This window comes from Phyllostomus hastatus, unplaced genomic scaffold (assembly GCF_019186645.2).
Source record: "Phyllostomus hastatus isolate PE091 unplaced genomic scaffold, TTU_PhHast_1.1 phas_contig_948, whole genome shotgun sequence".
Classification (NCBI taxonomy): Eukaryota; Metazoa; Chordata; class Mammalia; order Chiroptera; family Phyllostomidae; genus Phyllostomus; species Phyllostomus hastatus.
This window is the reverse complement of record NW_025333993.1, coordinates 2,146,563-2,174,241: the sequence shown is the minus strand read 5'-3', so window position 1 is coordinate 2,174,241 and position 27,679 is coordinate 2,146,563. Positions and strand designations below refer to the sequence as shown.

The 27,679-nt window shown below is 60.2% G+C and overlaps 2 protein-coding genes and 2 pseudogenes across 2 annotated transcripts; 2 read left to right on the top strand and 2 right to left on the bottom strand.

Moving 5' to 3' along the window:
- Positions 1 to 425: 425 nt before the first annotated feature.
- Positions 426 to 4,181, bottom strand: LOC123827973 (annotated as a pseudogene).
- Positions 4,182 to 4,295: 114 nt separating this feature from the next.
- Positions 4,296 to 10,897, top strand: LOC123827940 (annotated as a pseudogene).
- Positions 10,898 to 16,699: 5,802 nt separating this feature from the next.
- Positions 16,700 to 20,655, bottom strand: LOC123827938 (cystatin-B-like). The gene is made up of 4 exons (XM_045852379.1): positions 20,646 to 20,655; positions 20,319 to 20,356; positions 17,790 to 17,891; positions 16,700 to 17,368 (listed from the first exon to the last, which is right to left on the bottom strand). Exons 1-4 carry the CDS (start codon positions 20,653 to 20,655, stop codon positions 17,240 to 17,242), a joined length of 279 nt encoding a protein of 92 aa, XP_045708335.1. The 3' UTR covers positions 16,700 to 17,239.
- Positions 20,656 to 20,893: 238 nt separating this feature from the next.
- On the top strand, positions 20,894 to 27,325 carry LOC123827937 (pyridoxal kinase-like). The gene is given in 8 exon segments (XM_045852378.1): positions 20,894 to 20,903; positions 20,998 to 21,044; positions 21,734 to 21,819; positions 22,517 to 22,588; positions 24,094 to 24,206; positions 25,224 to 25,360; positions 26,717 to 26,783; positions 27,021 to 27,325. Coding segments are annotated over 8 exon segments (645 nt in total). The 3' UTR covers positions 27,134 to 27,325.
- Positions 27,326 to 27,679: the final 354 nt, after the last annotated feature.

The window sequence follows — 27,679 nt, the reverse complement described above, 5'->3', positions numbered from 1 at the left end:
GGGGTCAGCACCCCTGGAGGGCTCACGGAAGGAAAGCGAGCCGTTATCATCTTAGTATGAAGCACACAGACAGACACTTCACCAGCCCTCAGTCTTATGTCCGAGGGTACCCTTCTAATTGTTTTACACAAACACGCAGGGCAGACCAACTGGTGGGATAACCGCCAGGACGGGCCCTGCCCCCTGCCGAATCGGAAGGCACTGCTAACACACGTGCTCTCAGAAGATGCTCCGGCTTTAGGCACCTGCAGCTCCGCTTGACAGATGAGCTCGACAGCCGCCCAGGGCTGATGGTGCTTGGGACAGCTGCCAGTGCCTTTTGCACAACACTTGGGTACCTGCCAGGTCCTCGCACCCGTGGATCGCCACGAAAACGTAAAGTGTGTGACTGGGAGCACATCTAGAGCTAGCAGTCTAGAGTCGGGTTCTCGAGAATCCTTTTATTCATGGGGGAAACCACGCCCGGGAGACGGGACAGCGAGTCCAGGCCACGGTGTGCAGAGCTGAGGTGGGAACAGACTCCCGGAACCCTGCGTCTGCCGCCCACTGGCTGTGACCTGCAGAGACCCCGCTGGGCTCTCCTCCTCAGGTGGAGGGGGTCTCCAGCCAGCTCAGGCCAGTGCATGGCCGTGAAAGGTTGTAGACAGATCTGAACACTTCTAGATGGTGATCATGGTTTCAGATGTAAGAAAAAAAATCCAAATCAAAGGAGGAAATTTGCAAAGACTTTAAAATATATGTATTTAGAGCTGACATAAGCTCTCCTTGAAAGCAATTTAGTGAAGACCACTGATTGAGAGAAAAATCACACTATTAAAGCCAGAAGCACAGACACCAGCTTGGTGCAGAGCAGCCCCTCCATGAAGTGGCACAGTGTAGAGACATCGGTCACTGATGCCTACAGACACGTAATCAAAGAGGACAGAAGACCACGTGGACAATGGGCTCAGTCCAAAGTCCAGAACTAGAAATAGGCCAGCTCGTCCTGCCTGGTCTTGTTGGTCTGGTAGTCGTGCAAGGCCAAGGGCTTCTTTTTCATGGGGGAGACTTTCAAACACTCGAATATGTACAAAGGCATCATCTTCAACTTGAACCTGCAAAGAGAGTCGAGTGAGGGAGGGAGGCAGGTGCCGCCTCTGGCCTCAAGTCCCCAGACTCGCCTAGATGGTGTGAGAAAGCCCCTGGGTGCGTGGAGGCCGAGTCCCCTCGGGCATCTGCACCTAAGTGGGTGACATTCCCATCTTCCTCCCTCGGGCATAGCAGACACCCATCGCCCCAACCAGCACCCTTGGCACCCCACGTTCGCTCCGTCAGAGCCCTCAGTTGCCTGAAGGCTCAGTCCCCTCCTCCACGGAGGCCTGCGTGGGTGCACGCACAGCACTTTAGAGGGGACAGATGCCCTGAAGCTGGGCACTGCCACAGGACCCCCTTTAACACCCCTGTCCCCGCACCTACATGCCCCCCCACTACCCAGGGGGTCTGCACGAGCACCCATGTAGCCGACACTCCACCTTGATGAAGTAGTTGACCCCCGCGACCATCTGGCTCTGGTACTCCACAGCCTTGAAAAGGGTGTACTTCTTGTTTTCCTTCTCCTCCAGCTGGGACTTCACCTGGGGGACGGGCCAGAAGGGAAAACTCAGTGGCTCCCTTCCTGCAAGAGGAAGTGCCTGGCGCATGAGCTTCTGTCTACCTGACGTTCAATGTTGCAAATTGACCTCTAAGGCCTGCCCTTTACAGATTTTATCTTTTTTGAAATAATTTTTTAAAAGATTTTATTTATTTCTTTTCAGACAGAGGAAGGAAGAGAGAGAAGGAGAGAAACATTAATGTGTGGTTGCCTCATGCACACCCCCTGCTGGGGACCTGGCCTGCAACCCAGGCATGTGCCCTGACACTGGGAATCGAACCAGCAATCTTTTGGTTCCCAGGCGGGCACTTAGTCCACTGATCCACACAGCCAGGGCCCTTTGCAGATTTTTCTACAACACGATTGTTCCTTGCAATGGAGGAGACATGTTCAACTGTTCGCACTAATGAGAAAGTACAGCAAAAAATTCCTTAATTCCACCAAAGTTTCAAAGGAATGATTTCAGTATCTCACTTGCCCTTTCTTTTCTAGGTGTCAGAAATTTTTACTTTTTCACTATTATGACACTATTGGGCGGGCGAAAAAGTTCGTTTGGTTTTTTTTCTATACGATGGCTCTAGTAGTGCTTAGCTGTGGATGGAGAAGGGGCCGAGACTGATCAAACGTGTCGAAGGTGGTTTGCAAGGTTTCCTGCTGGAGACGTCTCACCGGATGGCGTGCTCCACGGTGGGGGAGACCAGCCGAAGTTGACGGCGATCAGATAGAGACGGTAACTGAGAACAATCAACGTTCTACCACCCGGGAGATAGCCGACATACTCCAAATATGCAAATCAATAAAGGTATTGGTGAAAATGAAAAATGGGTCTTTTATTTTACAGAAAAAAACTAAGTAGACTTTTTGGTCAACCCAAGACAAGTTTACACCCTGTTTTTCTCTTTTAACTTAATATAGTTAAGAGAGAAAAGCAAAGAGCAAATAGTTCCTTTTTTAACAATAAAAACTTGAAACAGCTTGCAATGTTTAACAGGTTAATTTTAGATTTAATCTCTCATTTTACGGATGAGCTTTAATTCTCTTAACTGCCCCCTACTGGGCACTTTGGCTGTTGCTAAATTCTCCTGGAACAGAGAAGGCACCGAGAAAGTGCTTTGCAGGTAAAGGGTGCCGTCCTGCATTTCCAGGGGACGTCGGAGCATGTCGTGCCTTTGGGCAGAGGCTGATCCCAGCCCCGAATCTCAAGCAGGAATCCATCCTCTGTGTGGTTCAGTCCCGTCTCCCAGGATCTTGCCCTCTTACTAACTGAGCATCTTTGTGGAGGTAGGAGAAAGCAGGTTTTTAAATTTTTTTTTCTTCATTTAAAATCTAACCTGCTATCTAGATGAATCAGTAGGCATAGGAGCACGCTGGCTTTGGCTGGAGTGCCTAGACTAGTTCTAGAGGGTTCGAGGACTTGAGTCAAGGCAGCTGCAGCAGGCGGGCTAGCTGCTGGGAGCCAAGGAGGATCACCCTTGTCACAAGCAAATGAGTCACTGAGGCCACCCCTGCACCTTCAGGGAGGGGACCCTCCCGGGGGTATGAATGGGAAGGAGACAGCACTTGGGGCAGCTCTGGGCGGGAGGGAGGTGGGTCAGGTAGGAACAGAGCAGGCTCTTCCCGCCCTTCTTAAGTTTGGGAAACCGGGAACAGCAAGGAATAGCTGGGCTCTGTGAGCAGTGCGGGGAGGGGGGGCGGGAGGCACCTCCCTCGGAGCCCGCTCACCCTGCAATCCCTGCAAATTCCTGTTTGCTGAAGTCTCCTGGGACTGACTCAACAGCCTGTGCTGTGGTCAGCTGGTCTACACCACCAGGGCAAAGACAGGGGGCTCGCAGCATTCCCTCGGGGTAGGGAAGAGAAAGCAGGGGAGGAGACTTACAGGAGAAAGAGGTTTGTTTTGCTTGTGGTCTTCTCCTCAAGCCTTCCTGCGGCCCTACCATTCCACCTTGGCCAGAACCTTCTGTGAAAGCACCTTAGTGGTGCCCACTTTACAGATAAGGAAACTGAGGCGCAGGGGTCAAGCGCTGTCTGGTTTCTGTTTTGTTTTTCAATGTTTATTTGGAGCTCATTTCAAACTTACACAAGGAGTGTAAGTTTAGGGTCACTGCGTACCTTCCCCAGGTTCACTGACTGTTAACCTCCACCCCACCTGCTCCTTCTCCTGGTCTCTGGTTTTCCCCTTCACCGCCCGAGGGCCAGCATGCCAGGCCCTTCCCCCTGAGCGCTCTATGGCTTGGTCCCCAGAAGCCGAGGCTCCTCTGTCCCTGTCCCAGCCTAGCCCCACGGGCCACGTCCCAAGTGCGCGCATTTCAGCCAAGATCTCCGCGTTCCGGCGGGCGCCGCCCCCGTTGCGGACAGGGCCAGACCGACCCCGGGCTCTGTAGGACCCAGCCCACCTACCTGGTCGGCGATGGCCTGGATCTCAGCCGTGGCGGGCCTGGTGGCGGAGGGCGCACCCAATCCCACCTGTGTATCGCTCATGTTGGGACAACAGGCACAGAGGAGCTGCAAACAGGAAGGGAGTTAGGCAAGTATGATTTCGAGAGCAGACAGCCCTCCGCCCTATATCTGCGAGGTCACCTGACAGGCGGGCGGGACCGCACGAGGGCGGGACCTTGGGAGGGCCTGAGCAGGGCGCAGCTTGGTGGGTGAGGTCTGCTGGGGAGAGATGGGTGAGGGGCGAGCGCACTGAGGATGGGGGGAACTTTCACCTTTCCCTTAATTACCTGAAAGCATTTAGATAGGGAGTCTGGTTCAGACAGACAGCAATATGTGTATATAAAAATACATATAATGGTATATGTATATGTATGTGTGTATCCATATTTTCAACCTGAGACTCACCTGCAGCGCAGGTATCTGAGTATCAAACACCCGCTCCTCCCACCTCCCCTTGATTGGCCTTCCTCCGGACCCTCAGCTCCGGACGGTTCCAGACCTGAGCTGCCAGGCAGCCTTTGGATCGCATATCTGTATGGGGCTCTGTATGCATGAAATTAAATTTGCTATTCTCCTGTTACTCTGTCCCACACCATGTTAATTGTTAGACCTGACGAGATGCCCTTTGTGTTCCCGCAGTGTGTGACCCGGTGATGGGGGACAAGTGGGATGGCGAAGGCTCTATGGTTAGTCGTTTCTTGCAAGCAGGTAACAGGTGTGGCAAGCACAGCTGTTGCTGCCAGTCCGAGGGCGGGGCTCCTCGCCCTTCCTGGGTGGGGGTGCTGCTCTGGGGGAGGCGGGGCCTGGTCGGGGGGGCGGGCGGGGCTGGCGGAGGAGCTTTCCCCAGAGAGCCAGAGAGTCGGTGTCTCGGGGCCACGCATTCCCTGCTGCAGCCAAAGCAGCCACTTCACAAACCATAGGGACGGGGGTCGTTTCCTAACAAAACTTCCCAGACAGACGCAGATTTGAATTTCCTGCCATTTCCGTGTGTCACCAAGCATCACTCTTCTTCTGACTTGTCCCCCCAACGTTTAAAAAGTGTTAGAATGGCTCTCAGCCTGTGAGCCACGCACAGGCAGGCACCGGGATAGGCAGTGGGCCACAGCCTGCCGTCCCTCAGTGGGCAGAGTGGGCAGGACGCCCTGGAGTGGCCACCCCGAGCCCCTCGGGGCACCCGAGGGTGTTGGCGGAGGAAGGGGCGCACCCGAGCCTCCCCCGGGATCCCTCGGAGCCCTCGGGTCACCACGCACTGCCCGTCTCCGCGGTCTGGTGCCCGGTCTCCCGTGGGGGCCGCAGGCCTGGGCCCGAATGCTGGGTTTCGTCTCCTCCTCCTCCTCCATCAGTGTCAGCCTGTATCCCTGCGTCCTTTCTCCGCAGTACGTTCCGGAGGACCTCCTACTGGTGTACAAAGAGAAGGTCGTGCCCGTTGCAGACATCATAACCCCCTAACCAGTTTGAAGCTGAGTAAGTGGCTAGAAACAGCTAAAGCTTTCAGACCTCCCCGCGGGAGAGCGACGCAGACAGTGCAGGAAGAGTCCCCAGACCACCTCTGGGGCTCGCGTTCAGCTCCTCGGAAGGTCCCACCCCAGGGTCTCGAGCCGCCCGGCCGACCTGGCTTCCGGCCGTCAACGGTCGCGTGCAGTTACTTCACCCTGACTCCCTGTGCCTGTCACACCGGCTCCAGCTGTGTTCTTGAACAGTGGGACACTTGGGGACACCGAGGGGGAGTGGCGCTCTGGCACATGGCTGCCACGGGCCACACGGTAGAGAGTCCATGCCAGCTGGTACAGGTGGTCACGCCAGAGCTCTCCCACACCCCCAGTCACCCTTGCTGGCCCCGTGTGCCGTGACATGGTCACGAAGGGGGCGGTGTCCCTGTTGTTCGTGTTGTTGCGTGTGCACATGGACCGCAGTCTGGAACTTCAGCCTGCCCTGTGATGTGGGGGTCCCCATTTAAAACTAAAGTTTACTCTTAACCAGTCCCCAGACACCCTGTGGTGGCCACTTGGTCCGTGATGGCCTGTGATGGCCAGCAGGCTCTGAGTCAGCTCCCTGGGGCAGTTGGGGTGGGCACCAGTCCCGGTGTAGCTCTGGGAGTGTGACAGGCAGGACCCAGCTGGCGAGGGATGCCTCACCCGTGCCCGCCTGTCCTTCAGGTTACTGAGCGGCAGGAAGATCCACAGCCAGGACGAAGCCTTAGCGGTAAGGAGACCTTCCAGGTGCTGGTGTGGGACAGAGGGACTGATCACAGTGGGGAGGGGACAGCCACGTGCCCGTGGAGGTGGGAGACGGGCACCCTTCAGTGGCCAGCATCCCAGCTTCCAGTTGGCTATCCACAGGGTTGGGGGATGCACTGCAGATTTCTCTTTGGTCGCTCGGCCGCTCCCTCACTTGCAGCTTCGTGCTCGTGGGGTCTGGTTAACCCGAGGCCAGCTCTGCTGGTCACAGCAGCCCGGTTTGGGCTAATGAGGAGTGGCCGTGGCAGAGCTGCAGCGTGGGGAGCCCTCCCACTTGGAGGGCGTCCGAGCCAGATGACTCTGGGGCAGGAAAGAAGCAGTCTGTGGGTACAGGCACCCCTTGGTATGAGAATGAGAGGAGACAGGTCACGCACCCCCACAGGTCCGGGCCCAGGGTGGGTGCTGGGCAGCTGGCCTGCCCATGTATGCATGCGTGTGTGTGTGTGCACACATGCATGTGGGAGGCACCCCCCCCAGAGCTCACACGCAGCTTGAGGCAGAGGGTGCCCACTTGCAGCCTCACAGGCACTGCTCGGGGCAGCCCACAAGACAGACGGGTCCTCCTGCAGCCCTTACTACAGGGCGGTCCCTCGCTGCTCTGTGACTCGCAGCCCAAAGCCTTGGGCTCACAGGGGAGGGACTCGGCTTCCTCGCCGGGACTTGGGTGAGCAGGCGCCTGGGCCGAGGGGCCGTGACTGGGAGTCCACGTTAGTGCCCCCGCACCGGAAATTCCGAATGTGTGTGCACGACCAGGGCCAGCGTAGGAGCCTTCCCTACGACGGCAGGAGGCCTGTGTGGCTTGGCCCGCTGGTGCTAGCCCCGTGGGAGGCTGGCAATATGCCCGCTGCCTGCAACTGGCCCTCCCGCACCGGCCCCAGCTGTGTCCAGGCCTGGCCCCTGCTCTGGTTCAGCTGGCACTGTCCCGACCTGAGTTGACCTCAGTGGGTATTCTGTCACAAGGCACTGTGCCCTGGAGGGCAAGAAGCCTCCAGCCCCAGGAAGTTCCTGGGCACATGGCAGCAGGTGTTTGTTGAATGAATAAATGAGCGCATGAGTGGCTTCCCAGAGTGGATGGGTGCTGGGAGTTGTTGTTGCTTGGTGTTTGCTCTGTGTGGGGCCCGGATGAGGAAGCACAGTGGGCCCAGCCTGGTTGGCACCTCTGTCCAGGAGATGGGCACCCGTGGGGTGCAGATGGGGGCTGGCGGGTGTGTGCCCTCAGACTTCAAGCCAGAGGGGATGGGGACAGTGGCTTTCACCTGGCAAAACGCATTCGGCAAAGCTGTCACTGAACAGGCAAGGGCCGGTCAGGGGAGGCTCCCAGGTTCTCAGCCCCTGCTGCCTCCCTCCCGTTAGGCCGGACCCCGTGAGAGTGCATGAGGGGCTGTGAGTGCTGGCCGCACCTGGCCGTTCCGGCTCACGGGGTGGGGTGCAGGAGCAATGGCCTGTGCTGTGGCAGGTGACTCAGGAGTGGCCGACGCACTCCCTGTGCCCGGCAGGTGATGGACGTGCTGCACTCCATGGGCCCCGACACAGTGGTCATCACCAGCTCCGACCTGCCCTCCCCGCGGGGCAGCGACTACCTGATCGTCCTGGGGAGCCAGAGGACCCGTGAGTCCCACGCCCGCCCCACCACACCCTCCCTCCCACCCTGCCCTTCCGCTGTCTGCCCTGCCCGCCTCTGAGAAGGCGTGGGGACCAGTGGGGAGATGAGCACCCCTTACTCAGAAGGCAGTCATTTCCCTTAGTTCCCGTCACTCCCCACCCTGCCTCGTCCTGAGAAAGGGGGAGACCGGAAGCAGATAGGGGAGGGTTTCCGTCAGCCGGGGCACAGTGGAGCTTGGGGTGCCGATACCTCCCCCCTGGTCACCCGCCGAGCAGCCCTCAGTGCCAGGGACGGCACCAGCGGCACAAGAATCACATCCCGACTTCCATGTGGGGGGTCGTGAGGAGCAGCCCTGCCAGGAAACCAGGGGTCCACATGCCTGACCCCCCACGGGGCCTGGACTGGTGCCGACCTCTTGGGGGTGGGGTGGGTGGGGCTGGGAGGTGCTTCGTGCTCCTGCTCCCCGTGTTCCTGTTTCCCCGCGGGAGTGCCGCCTGGGTGGGCGCTCCATGGCCCGGCGTCAGCGTGACTCAGGAGGCCGGGGTCCCACTCCTGCCGTGGGAGCAGCCCCGCGGGCACCTTCTCACCGCTCCCTCTCATCTGTGTGCAAGAACACACATGCACACACGCCCTGACACACTCACATACACACCTCACCCCAGTGAGCTCACAGGGTCCCTCCAGCTCTAGGCACCGTGGTCCTTCAGGCTCCCTCTGAAGACCACGTGAGCCGGCCCCTTGTCGGCCATGCAGGGTCCCCCCAGGCCATCCTGACTGCAGCCGCTCGGGACACTCGCCATTGTCCACTTCCTCCCCTGGGACAGTGAAGCCACTGTGGGGCGTTGGGAGCGGCCGGCAGGCCCTGAGCCCTGGGTTCTGTCCGGGCGAGCCGCCGCAGGGTGACATCACCCACCTCGCACAGTGCAGGGGGACGAGGGGGGGAGGAGGACAGACGGGGGCCCGGACCTGGGCGGGCGCTCTGCTGGCGAGGGTCCGGGGTCCCAGTGTGCCGTGCTATCTCCAGGGCACCCCGACGGCTCCGTGGTGACCGAGCGCATCCGCATGGACATTCGGAAGGTAGACGCCGTCTTCGTGGGCACCGGGGACCTCTTTGCTGCCATGCTCCTGGCATGGACACACAAGCACCCCAACAACCTCAAGGTCAGCGGGGTACACCACCCCCTGACCCCCCACCAGTTGATCTGTTCATCACTGTGGGGAGTGGTCACCACATCCAAAGGGCTGGAGGGAGACAGGGGTGACCGTGAGCTTAGAGGTGGGCGGCCCTGGGCGGGCAGGGGTCCTGTGTCATGTGCCACGTCTGGGTGGAGTCGCAGCCCCACCCCTCCTCACCGTCCGGCGCTGAAACCCGGGGCCCTTGCTCAGGACCGAGGTGCCGCAGCACCAGTGATGGGAGCCTCTCCCAGCAGAGCGGTCCCTGTGAGCGCGCCCTGAACGCAGTCCCTGGGCTGAGGAGTAAATCGGGCGTGGTCCCTCCTGGGCGGCCCACAGCGCAGCTCAGGACTCGGGGCGCATTCTTCCACGTCCTCAGTGCCGCGTGCAGTTTTGCAGTGTCTTAAGAAGTCCTGTCTGATGCCCCGTCGGCTGACAGCCTCTCTGTCCTCCAAGAGCCTCGTAGAGGTGCCGGGCGGGCAAGGCCTGCACTGCCTGATGCGGGAAGGGCAGTTGGGGGTACAGGGGCTGGTGGGAGAGAGGAGCCAGGCCTCTGTCTGGTTGGGTCCCCTCAAGGAAGGGAGAATTCGGCGGTCGGGACCTGGGAATGGATTCCCCTGAAGCCGTCATTGCAGGGCACCCAGGGCGGGGGGTCCGTGCCTCCCCAGCACATCTGAGTGTTGGGCTCCGAGTTTGTGTAGTGCAAAGCCTGCCCGGGGGTGCCTCCTCTGCCGCCTACCAGTGGAAGCAACACTGTGCTGTTCTCTGGCCACTGTCAGCCCTCTCTTGCCTGCCTCGAGGGCCAGCCTGCTGTGAACGCAGGCCTGCCCGCTTCATTGGCAACAACAGGAGCTCCATGTGGTCCAGGCAGGGGCACCGTGGTGCCCAGAGAAGGCCTCGCCGCTGGGCCCCAGGTTCCAGGACGGAGTTCTGTCGGACTCCCTAGCCCCTGCTGAGCTCCAGGTCTGACTGGGAGACTCAGAGCAATGGCTTTGGCCGACCTTGGAGCAGGAGGTCTCTCCATGTTGGTTTTTTTGTACTTCGTTCATCCCAGAAACACTTCCTGAGCGCCCGCTACGGGCCAGACAGTATCGTTGGTCCTGAGTCACAGCCCCTCCCCAGAGCTGTCTGCGGTCCGGAGGGGCAGTTGATTGTGTTAAGCAGGCGTCCGCTCAGCTCTGTTCTGCTGGGGGGAGGCGTGGCCAGCTGGAGGATGACCGCCCGAGCCTGCACCCTCCTGACTCGGCGCAGACGGCACTCTCAGAGGCGGCTGTGGGCGGCATGGGGGGCCGGCGGGCCTGAGCGAGATGGGGGGCACAGCGGTTCCCCTCCCTGCAGGTGGCCTGTGAGAAGACGGTGTCGGCCATGCACCACGTGCTGCAGCGGACCATCAAGTGTGCGCAAGGTACCGCGGGCAGGGCCCACGGGCACCCTTCGCGCTCCTGAGAGCCTCCCGCGTCTGGGGCCTGGGGCCGAGGGTGGGGAGGGAGGCGGCACCCGCTCCACTGTGGTGACGTGTGACCGATTCTGCTGTGACCGGGGTCCCTCTGGCTCCCTCTGTCCCCCTGACCCTGGCCTTGAGGAGTGGGGTCTGTGGGCCTGCTCTGCCCCCGACGCTCACGCTCTGTGTGCTCTGCAGCCCAGGCCGGGGACAGACAGAAGCCCAGCCCGGCCCAGCTGGAGCTGAGGATGGTCCAGAGCAAAAGGGACATCGAGAACCCGGAGATCGTCGTCCCAGGCCACGGTGCTGTGAGGACCGCGTGCGTGCGCCCGCCTCCCGGCGTGCAGCGTGTCGGCGTGTCCCACTTTGTCCCGTGAGAGATGTGACGTCTGCCTTAGAGCCGTGACCGAGACTTGACGTGTCTTTTCTTTCGTGCGTGTCCAGCATCCGCTGGTGTTCATCGTGAAATCGTGCCAGTCGTGCTTTTTAAAAAATAACAAAGTGATCACAGAAGTTCGTGATTTGGAAAACCAGCTGCCCTTCCCCACCGAGGCTCCCGGGCCTCTCTGGAAAACCAGCTCTGTGGCCGCCCTCAGGGGGGGTGGGGGGCGTCCTCCCCAGCCGGGGGGTGGTCCCTAGGTGGGAGGGGCAGTGGCCCCCCAGGGAGTCCCATCAGCTCCCACCAGTGAATGGTCCCCTGTCCAGTTTGGGTCCGGGTGGTGGGGGCGGGTCCCCAGGGGGTGGGGGCTCTGTCTGTGTGTCTCTGAGAGCGAGAGTTCAGCGTTAACCATTTGTGTCCCGACAGACTCTGCCAAACACCTTTATTGTCATTCTGGCCTTTTCCTCCTTGCTCCTGCTTCCAGACTTGTGTTTCTTTGCTGCTTAGGAGGTCGTGGGGCATTCCAGGTATTCCGCTTCTGTCTCCACATCGGGACAGGTTAACGCCAGCTGGCCCAGAGACACACAGGCCTGCGCGGTCACGTTGGCAGGGACACTTCCAGGACCCCCAACATTCAAGCCAGTGTACAAATCTCATGAGTATCCGAGGGACCACTCTGTAACGCACAAGTGTCTCTAGGGACCTGCCGAGCAAGGTGCAGAGACACCTGTATAGATACCTGTGGGCGGAGGGCTGGCCCGGGGCCAGGGTGTCTGGGAAGGTGCCGTGGTGGGCTCCTTGTGGTAGGACACCCCTACTTTGTGGCACAACAGCTTGGGAACTGCGTGTCTGCCACCTGCTGCTAGTGACATGCCTTGTGCCACGGAGTGAGTGAGTGTATAGACAGGTACGGGTGCAGAGGTGGGCTCCTGCTCCTCTGGGGGCCCATTTCACCCCGAGGCCCTGACAGTACTGCAGTTATCCGCTGCCGGCGTAACCTCCTCGGCTCCATGTGCCCCGAACTTTGGGGTACCCTAGGCATGGCTATAGGCAGGGGTGTCCCTCCTGAAGTCCCAGCCTGCCTTGATCTCAGCACCCTGCCCCCACTCTGGGGAGGCAGAGGGTTGCCCCTCCCGGGAGCCCACAGCGGGAGCCCGCACGTCTGAGCAGTGCATTCTGCACTTTGTAGAAAACGCCCTGAAAGGAAGAGCTGCCACTCCCCGGGGGACCTCCCGGCCCCGTGGCCCACCACTCACTTCCGGACGTCCACACTCGGAGCCGTGGTGCTCCTGTGGGGGGGCCTGTGCACAGGTCAGATTGTCTGTGCCACTCAGGCCTGCTGAGCCCTGGGGCAGAGCCCAGCCCATTGGTCCCTGCAGGCCCACTGGGCCAGGAGGAGGAAGGAGTGGCCGCAGCCCAGCAGGGGGCAGTAGGGACCAGCCAGAGTCTCCCAGGGCCCTGGGCCGGTGCAGCGCCTGTGACAGAAGTTACCACCACTGCCAAGTAGAGCTGGGGAGCCGGCCGACGGGAAGAGGTTTCTGGTCCTTGTTTTGTTTTAGTTTTGACTCTGAGAGGATGTTTGTTAAAGCTGGGACCGTGAAACAAGGAAGGGCCTAGGACAGAAGCAGCAACAGGGGAGAGCCCGGGTGGGGGCTGCTTGGGTTCAGTGGAACGTCAGCGAGAAGGGGTCCCGGGGGCCGGTTCACAGGGGAAGCCTGGATGAGCTGCCGCAGCCCGTTGCTGCCGTGGTCGTGAGCCTGGGGGTGTGTGGGGGTTCTGAGAGCCCAGGAGTCACCCGGCTGCTGGGGAGGAAGACGAAGACGGGGAAGGGAAGGCGCGGCGGCTGGGCTCCAGGAGGAAGCGCGCTCTCTTCACATTAATAGCAGGAGCCAGTGTGGGGCTGGGGAAAGAGCCCAAGTGTGTCTGTCTCCCGAGAGATGGTGAAAACGCCCCCGGGAGACACGGTGCTGGTGCTGGGCCTGGTCCGTGTGCGCACACGGAGCGCACTGGAAGGGAAGCGTGCTCTGCCGACACGACGCGGTTCTTGGCTCTGTGGTTTCATTGCAGAGGCGTGGCCCCCGTGAGGTGTCCTTCTCGTACTTCCCTGTGTTTATTACACACAGACGGATGGGACTTTTTCCACCCACACAGCTTCAGCGGGACCAGGGACTCGGGCTCCTCCTGGGCTTGTCCGTGCCCTGTGGCGGCAAAGCTTCCACAGGAGGAGTCTGAGCCGGGCTCTCCGTGATGGGAGGGGGCCAGCTGGGGACCCCGAGGGTGTCCTGGGAGTGTGGGGCTCCCAGGGAGACGCCTCGAGCTCCTGTGGGAGGCCGAGCTCCGTGTCCCCACGCTGATCCTGTGCTCTCCCGGCCTGTCTCCACACCTGCCCGTCCCGTGGGTCTCCGGGACAGCGGAGGCTGCAGAGGCCCCAGAGCCTCCTCCGTGCGCAGTGTCCCACCCAGGAGTCAGCCACGGCCCCTGGCAGGTTTTGCACGCAGGTCGGGTCCAAGTCAGAATTGACCTTTCCTGTTTGTGCTTTGTGAGGTGGCCTAGTGGCCCGCAGACGACCGGTGGGGGCTGGCGCGGGAGGTGGTGGTCAGGGCGCAGGCTTCAGCACTGCCCAGCGTTTCAGTCCTCCTGCGGGCCAGCAGGAGGCAGCACCAAGTGGGCTCCCTTGTTTGTGAACCAGGCTGCGGTGGTCCCCACGTCCTGCTGCGGTGACCATGTCAGTCGGCCTCACCTGTGTAAGACTGGTCAGCGACGGTGGAAACCGTGCTTTCTTGATTGTCCGGCTCTCACCCTTGCCAGAACCAACCTTCACAACGTTTAATTTTGCAGCGACTGAGCCGGGCTTGAACATCTGCCCCGAGGTGGGGGGGTGGTGTCTGAGCCCTGAGGTCGCAGGCCAGAGCACACGGCCTGCACCGTGACGCCGGAGTCCTGATAGAATGGGGTCGCCTCCCTGCTGCCGACATCCGTGTGACAGACACGTGGGAGCTGCAGGCCCCTCTGCCGACTGGCCGCCGGCCTCCGGCGCACGCCCGGCTGCTCAGACTTGCCTGCCCTTGGGTGGGCCCGCCTGCTGCCTGGGGCGTGGGGTCCTCATTGTGCGAATCAGAGACACCGTGTGACTGCACTGTACTCAGAGCCGGGAACGGCCAGGCATCCCTGTCTCCCTTCTCCCCCCCAATCCCGGGTCCCTGGGGCCCCCCTCCACACGCGTCTCCCCCTGGGAGCCTCCCGGTACCTGCGTGGGCTGGAAGGAGGGAGGGGAGAGGAGTTTGTGAGTGGGCAGGGCGGGTTCTGTGCAGCCAGGGCGTTGTGAGTGTGGCCTGGCTTTCTGTGTCTGGGTGGGAGCCACGTCGTCCCCAAACTGGATTCTGCCCACCCACAGCACAGCTCACCGGTTTCTCCCGCACGCCACCTCCCACAGTCTGCGGTGACGTACAGGAGTGCAGGGGGTCCCTGCGGGAGCCCCACGGGACGAGCTGCCGTGCTGGGGGGCGGGGGGCTCACTGTTCTCGTAGTGCATGTGTCTTCTTGTGGACGTCTGCAGTTTATTCTCGGTGCAAATGTCTTCTGTTTAACTGATTAAACAACGTCTTACAAACCGCATTCCCGCCTTTCATTAGCGGTCTGGGCTCACCACACGACGGGGTGCATTCTGTTTGCAAGACAGACCAGTGAGTGACTTCAGGTCTGGCTTAGAGAACATTCTAAAACTATATCGATGGGAGGCTTCTCCTAGAATTTTCTTTTGAAATGCTGACAGAGTAAACAGGTGTTTACAAAGCTTTCTCACTGGCCCCGACTGGTGTGGCTTGCTTGGGTGTCGTCCCACAAAGGAAAGGGTCAGGGGTTCGACTCCCAGTCAGGGTACTTGCCTGGGTTGTGGGTTCGGTCCCCAGTCGGGGCGTGTGTGAGAGGAAACCAGTCAATGTTTTCACATAGATGTTTCTTTCCCTTCCTTCTGCTCTAAAAAATAAATAAAATCTTTTAAAGATAAAAAAAAATAAAAGCTTTCCCACTGTCTGAGCCCCTGCAGAGCCCCGCACTCACTGCGAGGCTGCCCACCCACCTCTGAGCTCCACTTTGGGGGGGTTGTGGCTAGTGGAATCCCAGCCTGCAGCCTCCCCTCCCCCCAGCCCCACACCCTACAAGGGGCAAGGTGCCGTCCTTGCAAGACAGGAAGCCCATTTTGCAGGAGACGCCCTTCCTGAGGCCTCGGGTCACCTGCCCTGGCTGGGACATCGGCCTGCAGGTCACCTGGAGGAAGAGGGCCGGCCCTTCATGGTGCAGCCGCTCTGGGCTGACGCTGTGACCCTGGCCCCTGGTGATGGAAGGTGTGGATGTTCATATGTGGGGGAACTGGCAAGGACTCCTGACCTCCATGGAGGCCCTGGGTGTGATTTTTGAGTCCTAACTGGGAACTTGAGTCGGCATTTCAACCAGTGACTGCAGAACTGGACCGACAGGCTGACCGAGGTGCCGGCTTGGAGCCCGGCCAGCACTCTCCCGGCCCTTCTGGGGGCAGGAACTCGGGTTCTGGAGGTTTCCTGGGGTGTAATGCTGCCCGGGAACAAAGCCCACGGCCCCAGGGTCCCGGCTGTGAGGGGCTCGGTCTCTGTGAGCTTCGGGTGGTGGTTCCTCTGGCTCCGTGGAGACCAGCCCTGCGCACGTGAGCGTGCAGATGTGTCTGTACAGGCGAGACGCCTGCTGGCGTTGTGGAGGCACGCATGCGCTGCCCCATTCCCATACGGTCCTCCACAAATGAACATTTCCGTGCGGCTGTGGTGAAGCCTGAGGATTTCTTCCTCCACAGGATTACCTGTGCAGTACCTACAGTGCGTGAACCAAGCCATAGTTGCTGCTGTCCCCTTAAATGTCCCCCCTCTTAAAGGAACGGCCTGCCCGTGCTCTCCGTGCCCAAGTCCCCTCTCGCCTGTGCCCCCACCGGTCTCTGTCCTGGGCGCTGCCCTGGATGTCCCAGGCAGCGGGCTCCGGGCCCTCGGGGACCCCTGCAAGACCCTACCAGTGATCAGGGCTGGGGGGCCTCCCTTTCCCGGCCCATCCCTGCCAGATTCTGAGGCCCGGCTCTGGTCACAGATCCCAGGTCACTGCCAATTCTGGGTTCGAGTTCCTTCACACTGGGGGTCGGGACAGCTCTGGCTCTGCTAGCCCAGTAGGTCCCTACCCACCCTGCCCACCCTTGTAGGTCATCCCCAGGTGGCCAGGGCAGCTGGAGCCATATGGCCTGTGACTCTCAGGGTGCGACGGCCCCTTGACCACTGTCTTCCTGGCGCTGGGGAAATAGACGGCACGACCAGTGACCTGAGGAGGGCTTAGTAAGAGGGCCACGTACAAGCGTGCAGAAAGGGGGGTCAGCACCCCGGTGGGCTCACGGAAGGAAAGCGAGCCGTTATCATTTTAGTACGAAGCACACAGACAGACACTTCACCAGCCCTCAGTCTTATGTCCGGGGTACCCTTCTAATTGTTTTACACAAACACGCAGGGCAGACCAACTGGTGGGATAACCGCCAGGACGGGCCCTGCCCCCTGCCGAATCGGAAGGCACTGCTAACACACGTGCTCTCAGAAGATGCTCCGGCTTTAGGCACCTGCAGCTCCGCTTGACAGATGAGCTCGACAGCCGCCCAGGGCTGATGGTGCTTGGGACAGCTGCCAGTGCCTTTTGCACAACACTTGGGTACCTGCCAGGTCCTCGCACCCGTGGATCGCCACGAAAACGTAAAGTGTGTGACTGGGAGCACATCTAGAGCTAGCAGTCTAGAGTCGGGTTCTCGAGAATCCTTTTATTCATGGGGGAAACCACGCCCGGGAGACGGGACAGCGAGTCCAGGCCACGGTGTGCAGAGCTGAGGTGGGAACAGACTCCCGGAACCCTGCGTCTGCCGCCCACTGCCGGTGACCTGCAGAGACCCCGCTGGGCTCTCCTCCTCAGGTGGAGGGGGTCTCCAGCCAGCTCAGGCCAGTGCATGGCCGTGAAAGGTTGTAGACAGATCTGAACACTTCTAGATGGTGATCATGGTTTCAGATGTAAGAAAAAAAAATCCAAATCAAAGGAGGAAATTTGCAAAGACTTTAAAATATATGTATTTAGAGCTGACATAAGCTCTCCTTGAAAGCAATTTAGTGAAGACCACTGATTGAGAGAAAAATCACACTATTAAAGCCAGAAGCACAGACACCAGCTTGGTGCAGAGCAGCCCCTCCATGAAGTGGCACAGTGTAGAGACATCGGTCACTGATGCCTACAGACACGTAATCAAAGAGGACAGAAGACCACGTGGACAATGGGCTCAGTCCAAAGTCCAGAACTAGAAATAGGCCAGCTCGTCCTGCCTGGTCTTGTTGGTCTGGTAGTCGTGCAAGGCCAAGGGCTTCTTTTCATGGGGGAGACTTTCAAACACTCGAATATGTACAAAGGCATCATCTTCAACTTGAACCTGCAAAGAGAGTCGAGTGAGGGAGGGAGGCAGGTGCCGGCTCTGGCCTCAAGTCCCCAGACTCGCCTAGATGGTGTGGGAAAGCCCCTGGGTGCGTGGAGTCTGAGTCCCCTCGGGCATCTGCACCTAAGTGGGTGACATTCCCATCTTCCTCCCTCGGGCATAGCAGACACCCATCGCCCCAACCAGGACCCTTGGCATCCCCACGTTCGCTCCGTCAGAGCCCTCAGTTGCCTGAAGGCTCAGTCCCCTCCTCCACGGAGGCCTGCGTGGGTGCACGCACAGCAGTTTAGAGGGGACAGATGCCCTGAAGCTGGGCACTGCCGCAGGGACCCCCCTTTAACACCCCCTGTCCCCGCACCTACATGCCCCCCCACTACCCAGGGGGTCTGCACGAGCACCCATGTAGCCGACACTCCACCTTGATGAAGTAGTTGACCCCCGCGACCATCTGGCTCTGGTACTCCACAGCCTTGAAAAGGGTGTACTTCTTGTTTTCCTTCTCCTCCAGCTGGGACTTCACCTGGGGGTTGGGCCAGAAGGGAAAACTCAGTGGCTCCCTTCCTGCAAGAGGAAGTGCCTGGCACATGAGCTTCTGTCTACCTGACGTTCAATGTTGCAAATTGACCTCTAAGGCCCTGCCCTTTACAGATTTTCTCTTTTTTTTGACATAATTTTTTAAAAAGATTTTATTTATTTATTTTTTAGACAGAGGAAGGAAGAAGAGGAGGAGAGAAACATCAATGTGTGGTTGCCTCATGCACACCCCCCCTGCTGGGGACCTGGCCTGCAACCCAGGCATGTGCCCTGACACTGGGAATCGAACCAGCAATCTTTTGGTCCCCAGGTGGGCACTTAGTCCACTGATCCACACAGCCAGGGAGGGCCCTTTGCAGATTTTTCTACAACACGATTGTTCCTTGCAATGGAGGAGACATGTTGAACTGTTCGCACTAATGAGAAAGTACAGCAAAAAATTCCTTAATTCCACCAAAGTTTCAAAGGAATGATTTCAGTATCTCACTTGCCCTTTCTTTTCTAGGTGTCAGAAATTTTTACTTTTTCACTATTATGACACTATTGGGCGGGCGAAAAAGTTCGTTTGGTTTTTTTTCTATACGATGGCTCTAGTAGTGCTTAGCTGTGGATGGAGAAGGGGCCGAGACTGATCAAACGTGTCGAAGGTGGTTTGCAAGGTTTCCTGCTGGAGACGTCTCACCGGATGACGTGCTCCACGGTGGGGGAGACCAGCCGAAGTTGACGGCGATCAGATAGAGACGGTAACTGAGAACAATCAACGTTCTACCACCCGGGAGATAGCCGACATACTCCAAATATGCAAATCAATAAAGGTATTGGTGAAAATGAAAAAATGGGTCTTTTATTTTACAGAAAAAAACTAAGTAGACTTTTTGGTCAACCCAAGACAAGTTTACACCCTGTTTTTCTCTTTTAACTTAATATAGTTAAGAGAGAAAAGCAAAGAGCAAATAGTTCCTTTTTTAACAATAAAATCTTGAAACAGTTTGCAATGTTTAACAGGTTAATTTTAGATTTAATCTCTCATTTTACGGATGAGCTTTAATTCTCTTAACTGCCCCCTACTGGGCACTTTGGCTGTTGCTAAATTCTCCTGGAACAGAGAAGGCACCGAGAAAGTGCTTTGCAGGTAAAGGGTGCCGTCCTGCATTTCCAGGGGACGTCGGAGCATGTCGTGCCTTTGGGCAGAGGCTGATCCCAGCCCCGAATCTCAAGCAGGAATCCATCCTCTGTGTGGTTCAGTCCCGTCTCCCAGGATCTTGCCCTCTTACTAACTGAGCATCTTTGTGGAGGTAGGAGAAAGCAGGTTTTTAAATTTTTTTTTCTTCATTTACAATCTAACCTGCTATCTAGATGAATCAGTAGGCATAGGAGCACGCTGGCTTTGGCTGGAGTGCCTAGACTAGTTCTAGAGGGTTCGAGGACTTGAGTCAAGGCAGCTGCAGCAGGCGGGCTAGCTGCTGGGAGCCAAGGAGGATCACCCTTGTCACAAGCAAATGAGTCACTGAGGCCACCCCTGCACCTTCAGGGAGGGGACCCTCCCGGGGGTATGAATGGGAAGGAGACAGCACTTGGGGGCAGCTCTGGGCGGGAGGGAGGTGGGTCAGGTAGGAACAGAGCAGGCTCTTCCCGCCCTTCTTAAGTTTGGGAAACCGGGAACAGCAAGGAATAGCTGGGCTCTGTGAGCAGTGCGGGGGAGGGGGGGCGGGAGGCACCTCCCTCGGAGCCCGCTCACCCTGCAATCCCTGCAAATTCCTGTTTGCTGAAGTCTCCTGGGACTGACTCAACAGCCTGTGCTGTGGTCAGCTGGTCTAAACCACCAGGGCAAACGACGGGGGGCTCGCAGCATTCCCTCGGGGTAGGGAAGACAAAGCAGGGGAGGAGACTTACAGGAGAAAGAGGTTTGTTTTGCTTGTGGTCTTCTCCTCAAGCCTTCCTGCGGCCCTACCATTCCACCTTGGCCAGAACCTTCTGTGAAAGCACCTTAGTGGTGCCCACTTTACAGATAAGGAAACTGAGGCGCAGGGGTCAAGCGCTGTCTGGTTTCTGTTTTGTTTTTCAATGTTTATTTGGAGCTCATTTCAAACTTACACAAGGAGTGTAAGTTTAGGGTCACTGCGTACCTTCCCCAGGTTCACTGACTGTTAACCTCCACCCCACCTGCTCCTTCTCCTGGTCTCTGGTTTTCCCCTTCACCGCCCGAGGGCCAGCATGCCAGGCCCTTCCCCCTGAGCGCTCTATGGCTTGGTCCCCAGAAGCCGAGGCTCCTCTGTCCCTGTCCCAGCCTAGCCCCACGGGCCACGTCCCAAGTGCGCACATTTCAGCCAAGATCTCCGCGTTCCGGCGGGCGCCGCCCCGTTGCGGACAGGGCCAGACCGACCCCGGGCTCTGTAGGACCCAGCCCACCTACCTGGTCGGCGATGGCCTGGATCTCAGCCGTGGCGGGGCCTGGTGGCGGAGGGCGCACCCAATCCCACCTGTGTATCGCTCATGTTGGGACAACAGGCACAGAGGAGCTGCAAACAGGAAGGGAGTTAGGCAAGTATGATTTCGAGAGCAGACAGCCCTCCGCCCTATATCTGCGAGGTCACCTGACAGGCGGGCGGGACCGCACGAGGCGGGACCTTGGGAGGGCCTGAGCAGGGCGCAGCTTGGTGGGTGAGGTCTGCTGGGGAGAGATGGGTGAGGGGCGAGCGCACTGAGGATGGGGGGGAACTTTCACCTTTCCCTTAATTACCTGAAAGCATTTAGATAGGGAGTCTGGTTCAGACAGACAGCAATATGTGTATATAAAAATACATATAATGGTATATGTATATGTATGTGTGTATCCATATTTTCAACCTGAGACTCACCTGCAGCGCAGGTATCTGAGTATCAAACACCCGCTCCTCCCACCTCCCCTTGATTGGCCTTCCTCCGGACCCTCAGCTCCGGACGGTTCCAGACCTGAGCTGCCAGGCAGCCTTTGGATCTCACATCTGTATGGGGCTCTGTATGCATGAAATTAAATTTGCTGTTCTCCTGTTACTCTGTCCCACACCATGTTAATTGTTAGACCTGACGAGATGCCCTTTGTGTTCCCGCAGTGTGTGACCCGGTGATGGGGGACAAGTGGGATGGCGAAGGCTCTATGGTTAGTCGTTTCTTGCAAGCAGGTAACAGGTGTGGCAAGCACAGCTGTTGCTGCCAGTCCGAGGGCGGGGCTCCTCGCCCTTCCTGGGTGGGGGTGCTGCTCTGGGGGGAGGCGGGGCCTGGTCGGGGGGGCGGGCGGGGCTGGCGGAGGAGCTTTCCCCAGAGAGCCAGAGGGTCGGTGTCTCGGGGCCACGCATTCCCTGCTGCAGCCAAAGCAGCCACTTCACAAACCATAGGACGGGGTCGTTTCCTAACAAAACTTCCCAGACAGACGTAGATTTGAATTTCCTGCCATTTCCGTGTGTCACCAAGCATCACTCTTCTTCTGACTTGTCCCCCAACGTTTAAAAAGTGTTAGAATGGCTCTCAGCCTGTGAGCCACGCACAGGCAGGCACCGGGATAGGCAGTGGGCCACAGCCTGCCGTCCCTCAGTGGGCAGAGTGGGCAGGACGCCCTGGAGTGGCCACCCCGAGCCCCTCGGGGCACCCGAGGGTGTTGGCAGAGGAAGGGGCGCACCCGAGCCTCCCCCGGGATCCCTCGGAGCCCTCGGGTCACCACCCACTGCCCGTCTCCGCGGTCAGGTGCCCGGTCTCCCGTGGGGGCCGCAGGCCTGGGCCCGAATGCTGGGTTTCGTCTCCTCCTCCTCCTCCATCAGTGTCAGCCTGTATCCCTGCGTCCTTTCTCCACAGTACGTTCCGGAGGACCTCCTACTGGTGTACAAAGAGAAGGTCGTGCCCGTTGCAGACATCATAACCCCTAACCAGTTTGAAGCTGAGTAAGTGGCTAGAAACAGCTAAAGCTTTCAGACCTCCCCACGGGAGAGCGACGCAGACAGTGCAGGAAGAGTCCCCAGACCACCTCTGGGGCTCGCGTTCAGCTCCTCGGAAGGTCCCACCCCAGGGTCTCGAGGGGCCCCAGCCGACCTGGCTTCCGGCCGTCAACGGTCGCGTGCAGTTACTTCACCCTGACTCCCTGTGCCTGTCACACCGGCTCCAGCTGTGTTCTTGAACAGTGGGACACTTGGGGGACACCGAGGGGGGAGTGGCGCTCTGGCACATGGCTGCCACGGGCCACACGGTAGAGAGTCCATGCCAGCTGGTACAGGCGGTCACGCCAGAGCTCTCCCACACCCCCAGTCACCCTTGCTGGCCCCGTGTGCCGTGACATGGTCACGAAGGGGGCGGTGTCCCTGTTGTTCGTGTTGTTGCGTGTGCACATGGACCGCAGTCTGGAACTTCAGCCTGCCCTGTGATGTGGGGGTCCCCATTTAAAACTAAAGTTTACTCTTGACCAGTCCCCAGACACCCTGTGGTGGCCACTTGGTCCGTGATGGCCTGTGATGGCCAGCAGGCTCTGAGTCAGCTCCCTGGGGCAGCTGGGGGTGGGCACCAGTCCCGGTGCAGTTCTGGGAACGTGACAGGCAGGACCCAGCTGGCGAGGGATGCCTCACCCGTGCCCGCCTGTCCTTCCAGGTTACTGAGCGGCAGGAAGATCCACAGCCAGGACGAAGCCTTAGCGGTAAGGGAGACCTTCCAGGTGCTGGTGTGGGACAGAGGGACTGATCACAGTGGGGAGGGGACAGCCACGTGCCCGTGGAGGTGGGAGACGGGCACCCTCAGTGGCCAGCATCCCAGCTTCCAGTTGGCTATCCACAGGGTTGGGGGATGCACTGCAGATTTCTCTTTGGTCGCTCGGCCGCTCCCTCACTTGCAGCTTCGTGCTCGTGGGGTCTGGTTAACCCGAGGCCAGCTCTGCTGGTCACAGCAGCCCGGTTTGGGCTAATGAGGAGTGGCCGTGGCAGAGCTGCAGCGTGGGGAGCCCTCCCACTTGGAGGGCGTCCGAGCCAGATGACTCTGGGGCAGGAAAGAAGCAGTCTGTGGGTACAGGCACCCCTTGGTATGAGAATGAGAGGAGACAGGTCACGCACCCCCACAGGTCCGGGCCCAGGGTGGGTGCTGGGCAGCTGGCCTGCCCATGTATGCATGCGTGTGTGTGTGTGCACACATGCATGTGGGAGGCACCCCCCCCAGAGCTCACACGCAGCTTGAGGCAGAGGGTGCCCACTTGCAGCCTCACAGGCACTGCTCGGGGCAGCCCACAAGACAGACGGGTCCTCCTGCAGCCCTTACTACAGGGCGGTCCCTCGCTGCTCTGTGACTCGCAGCCCAAAGCCTTGGGCTCACAGGGGAGGGACTCGGCTTCCTCGCCGGGACTTGGGTGAGCAGGCGCCTGGGCCGAGGGGCCGTGACTGGGAGTCCACGTTAGTGCCCCCGCACCGGAAATTCCGAATGTGTGTGCACGACCAGGGCCAGCGTAGGAGCCTTCCCTACGACGGCGGGAGGCCTGTGTGGCTTGGCCCGCTGGTGCTAGCCCCGTGGGAGGCTGGCAATATGCCCGCTGCCTGCGACTGGCCCTCCCGCACCGGCCCCAGCTGTGTCCAGGCCTGGCCCCTGCTCTGGTTCAGCTGGCACTGTCCCGACCTGAGTTGACCTCAGTGGGTATTCTGTCACAAGGCACTGTGCCCTGGAGGGCAAGAAGCCTCCAGCCCCACCGAGTTCTTGGGCACATGGCAGCAGGTGTTTGTTGAATGAATAAATGAGCGCATGAGTGGCTTCCCAGAGTGGATGGGTGCTGGGAGTTGTTGTTGCTTGGTGTTTGCTCTGTGTGGGGCCCGGATGAGGAAGCACAGTGGGCCCAGCCTGGTTGGCACCTCTGTCCAGGAGATGGGCACCCGTGGGGTGCAGATGGGGGCTGGCGGGTGTGTGCCCTCAGACTTCAAGCCAGAGGGGATGGGGACAGTGGCTTTCACCTGGCAAAACGCATTCGGCAAAGCTGTCACTGAACAGGCAAGGGCCGGTCAGGGGAGGCTCCCAGGTTCTCAGCCCCTGCTGCCTCCCTCCCGTTAGGCCGGACCCCGTGAGAGTGCATGAGGGGCTGTGAGTGCTGGCCGCACCTGGCCGTTCCGGCTCACGGGGTGGGGTGCAGGAGCAATGGCCTGTGCTGTGGCAGGTGACTCAGGAGTGGCCGACGCACTCCCTGTGCCCGGCAGGTGATGGGACGTGCTGCACTCCATGGGCCCCGACACAGTGGTCATCACCAGCTCCGACCTGCCCTCCCCGCGGGGCAGCGACTACCTGATCGTCCTGGGGAGCCAGAGGACCCGTGAGTCCCACGCCCGCCCCACCACACCCTCCCTCCCACCCTGCCCTTCCGCTGTCTGCCCTGCCCGCCTCTGAGAAGGCGTGGGGACCAGTGGGGAAGATGAGCACCCCTTACTCAGCAGGCAGTCATTTCCCTTAGTTCCCGTCACTCCCCACCCTGCCTCGTCCTGAGAAAGGGGGGAGACCGGGAAGCAGATAGGGGGAGGGTTTCCATCAGCCGGGGCACAGTGGAGCTTGGGGTGCCGATACCTCCCCCCTGGTCACCCGCCGAGCAGCCCTCAGTGCCAGGACGGCACCAGCGGCACAAGAATCACATCCCGACTTCCATGTGGGGGTCGTGAGGAGCAGCCCTGCCAGGAAACCAGGGGTCCACATGCCTGACCCCCACGGGGCCTGGACTGGTGCCGACCTCTTGGGGTGGGGTGGGTGGGGCTGGGAGGTGCTTCGTGCTCCTGCTCCCCGTGTTCCTGTTTCCCCGCGGGAGTGCCGCCTGGGTGGGCGCTCCATGCCCGGCGTCAGCGTGACTCAGGAGGCCGGGGTCCCACTCCTGCCGTGGGAGCAGCCCCGCGGGCACCTTCTCACCGCTCCCTCTCATCTGTGTGCAAGAACACACATGCACACACGCCCTGACACACTCACATACACACCTCACCCCCAGTGAGCTCACAGGGTCCCTCCAGCTCTAGGCACCGTGGTCCTTCAGGCTCCCTCTGAAGACCACGTGAGCCGGCCCCTTGTCGGCCATGCAGGGTCCCCCCAGGCCATCCTGACTGCAGCCGCTCGGGACACTCGCCATTGTCCACTTCCTCCCCTGGGACAGTGAAGCCACTGTGGGGCGTTGGGAGCGGCCGGCAGGCCCTGAGCCCTGGGTTCTGTCTGGGCGAGCCGCCGCAGGGTGACATCACCCACCTCGCACAGTGCAGGGGACGAGGGGGGAGGAGGACAGACGGGGGCCCGGACCTGGGCGGGCGCTCTGCTGGCGAGGGTCCGGGGTCCCAGTGTGCCGTGCTATCTCCAGGGCACCCCGACGGCTCCGTGGTGACCGAGCGCATCCGCATGGACATTCGGAAGGTAGACGCCGTCTTCGTGGGCACCGGGGACCTCTTTGCTGCCATGCTCCTGGCATGGACACACAAGCACCCCAACAACCTCAAGGTCAGCGGGGTACACCACCCCTGACCCCCACCAGTTGATCTGTTCATCACTGTGGGGAGTGGTCACCACATCCAAAGGGCTGGAGGGAGACAGGGGTGACCGTGAGCTTAGAGGTGGGCGGCCCTGGGCGGGCAGGGGTCCTGTGTCATGTGCCACGTCTGGGTGGAGTCGCAGCCCCACCCCTCCTCACCGTCCGGCGCTGAAACCCGGGGCCCTTGCTCAGGACCGAGGTGCCGCAGCACCAGTGATGGGAGCCTCTCCCAGCAGAGCAGTCCCTGTGAGGCACCCTCGAACGCAGTCCCTGGGCGGAGGAGTAAATCGGGGTGCGGGGTCCCTCCTGGGCTTTCCCCCAGCCCAGCTCAGACTCGGGGCCGTTCTTCAACCTCCTCAGTGCCGCGTGCATTTTCGCGGTGTCTTAAGAAGTTGCCCTGTCTGATCCCCCGTGAGCTGACAGCCTCTCTGTCCTCCGCGAGCCTGTAGAGGTGCCAGGCGGGCAAGGCCTGCACTGCCTGATGCGGGAAGGGCAGTTGGGGGTACAGGGGCTGGTGGGAGAGAGGAGCCAGGCCTCTGTCTGGTTGGGTCCCCTCAAGGAAGGGAGAATTCGGCGGTCGGGACCTGGGAATGGATTCCCCTGAAGCCGTCATTGCAGGGCACCCAGGGCGGGGGGTCCGTGCCTCCCCAGCACATCTGAGTGTTGGGCTCCGAGTTTGTGTAGTGCAAAGCCTGCCCGGGGGTGCCTCCTCTGCCGCCTACCAGTGGAAGCAACACTGTGCTGTTCTCTGGCCACTGTCAGCCCTCTCTTGCCTGCCCCGAGGGCCAGCCTGCTGAGAGTGCAGGCCTGCCCGCTTCATTGGCAACAACAGGAGCTCCATGTGGTCCAGGCAGGGGCACCGTGGTGCCCAGAGAAGGCCTCGCCGCTGGGCCCCAGGTTCCAGGACGGAGTTCTGTCGGACTCCCTAGCCCCTGCTGAGCTCCAGGTCTGACTGGGAGACTCAGAGCAATGGCTTTGGCCGACCTTGGAGCAGGAGGTCTCTCCATGTTGGTTTTTTTGTACTTCGTTCATCCCAGAAACACTTCCTGAGCGCCCGCTACGGGCCCAGACAGTATCGTTGGTCCTGAGTCACAGCCCCTCCCCAGAGCTGTCTGCGGTCCGGAGGGGCAGTTGATTGTGTTAAGCAGGCGTCCGCTCAGCTCTGTTCTGCTGGGGGGAGGCGTGGCCAGCTGGAGGGATGACCGCCCGAGCCGGCACCCTCGTGACTCGGCGCAGACGGCACTCTCAGAGGCGGCTGTGGGCGGCATGGGGGGGCCGGCGGGCCTGGGCGAGATGGGGGGCACAGCGGTTCCCCCTCCCTGCAGGTGGCCTGTGAGAAGACGGTGTCGGCCATGCACCACGTGCTGCAGCGGACCATCAAGTGTGCGCAAGGTACCGCGGGCAGGGCCCACGGGCACCCTTCGCGCTCCTGAGAGCCTCCCGCGTCTGGGGGCCTGGGGCCGAGGGTGGGGAGGGAGGCGGCACCCTGCTCCACTGTGGTGACGTGTGACCGATTCTGCTGTGACCGGGGGTCCCTCTGGCTCCCTCTGTCCCCCTGACCCTGGCCTTGAGGAGTGGGGTCTGTGGGCCTGCTCTGCCCCCGACGCTCACGCTCTGTGTGCTCTGCAGCCCAGGCCGGGGACAGACAGAAGCCCAGCCCGGCCCAGCTGGAGCTGAGGATGGTCCAGAGCAAAAGGGACATCGAGAACCCGGAGATCGTCGTCCAGGCCACGGTGCTGTGAGGACCGCGTGCGTGCGCCCGCCTCCCGGCGTGCAGCGTGTCGGCGTGTCCCACTTTGTCCCGTGAGAGATGTGACGTCTGCCTTAGAGCCGTGACCGAGACTTGACGTGTCTTTTCTTTCGTGCGTGTCCAGCATCCGCTGGTGTTCATCGTGAAATCGTGCCAGTCGTGCTTTTTAAAAATAACAAAGTGATCACAGAAGTTCGTGATTTGGAAAACCAGCTGCCCTTCCCCACCGAGGCTCCCGGGCCTCTCTGGAAAACCAGCTCTGTGGCCGCCCTCTGGGGGGTGGGGGGCGTCCTCCCCAGCCGGGGGTGGCCCTTGGTGGGAGGGGCAGCGGCCCCCAGAGAGTCCCATCGGCTCCCACCAGTGAATGGTCCCCTGTCCAGTTTGGGTCCGGGTGGTGGGGGGCGGGTCCCCAGGGGGTGGGGGGGCTCTGTCTGTGTGTCTCTGAGAGCGAGAGTTCAGCGTTAACCACTCGCGTCCCTGCCAGACTCTGCCAAACACCTTTATTGTCATTCTGGCCTTTTCCTCCTTGCTCCTGCTT

Excerpts from the sequence above, each read along its gene's own strand:
- LOC123827938 (XM_045852379.1), bottom strand. Across the intron at positions 17,892-20,318 it reads TCCAGGCCATCGCCGACCAG|GTGAAGTCCCAGCTGGAGGA; the intron begins GTAGGTGGGCTG and ends CCCAACCCCCAG. Across the intron at positions 17,369-17,789 it reads GGGTCAACTACTTCATCAAG|GTTCAAGTTGAAGATGATGC; the intron begins GTGGAGTGTCGG and ends CTCTCTTTGCAG.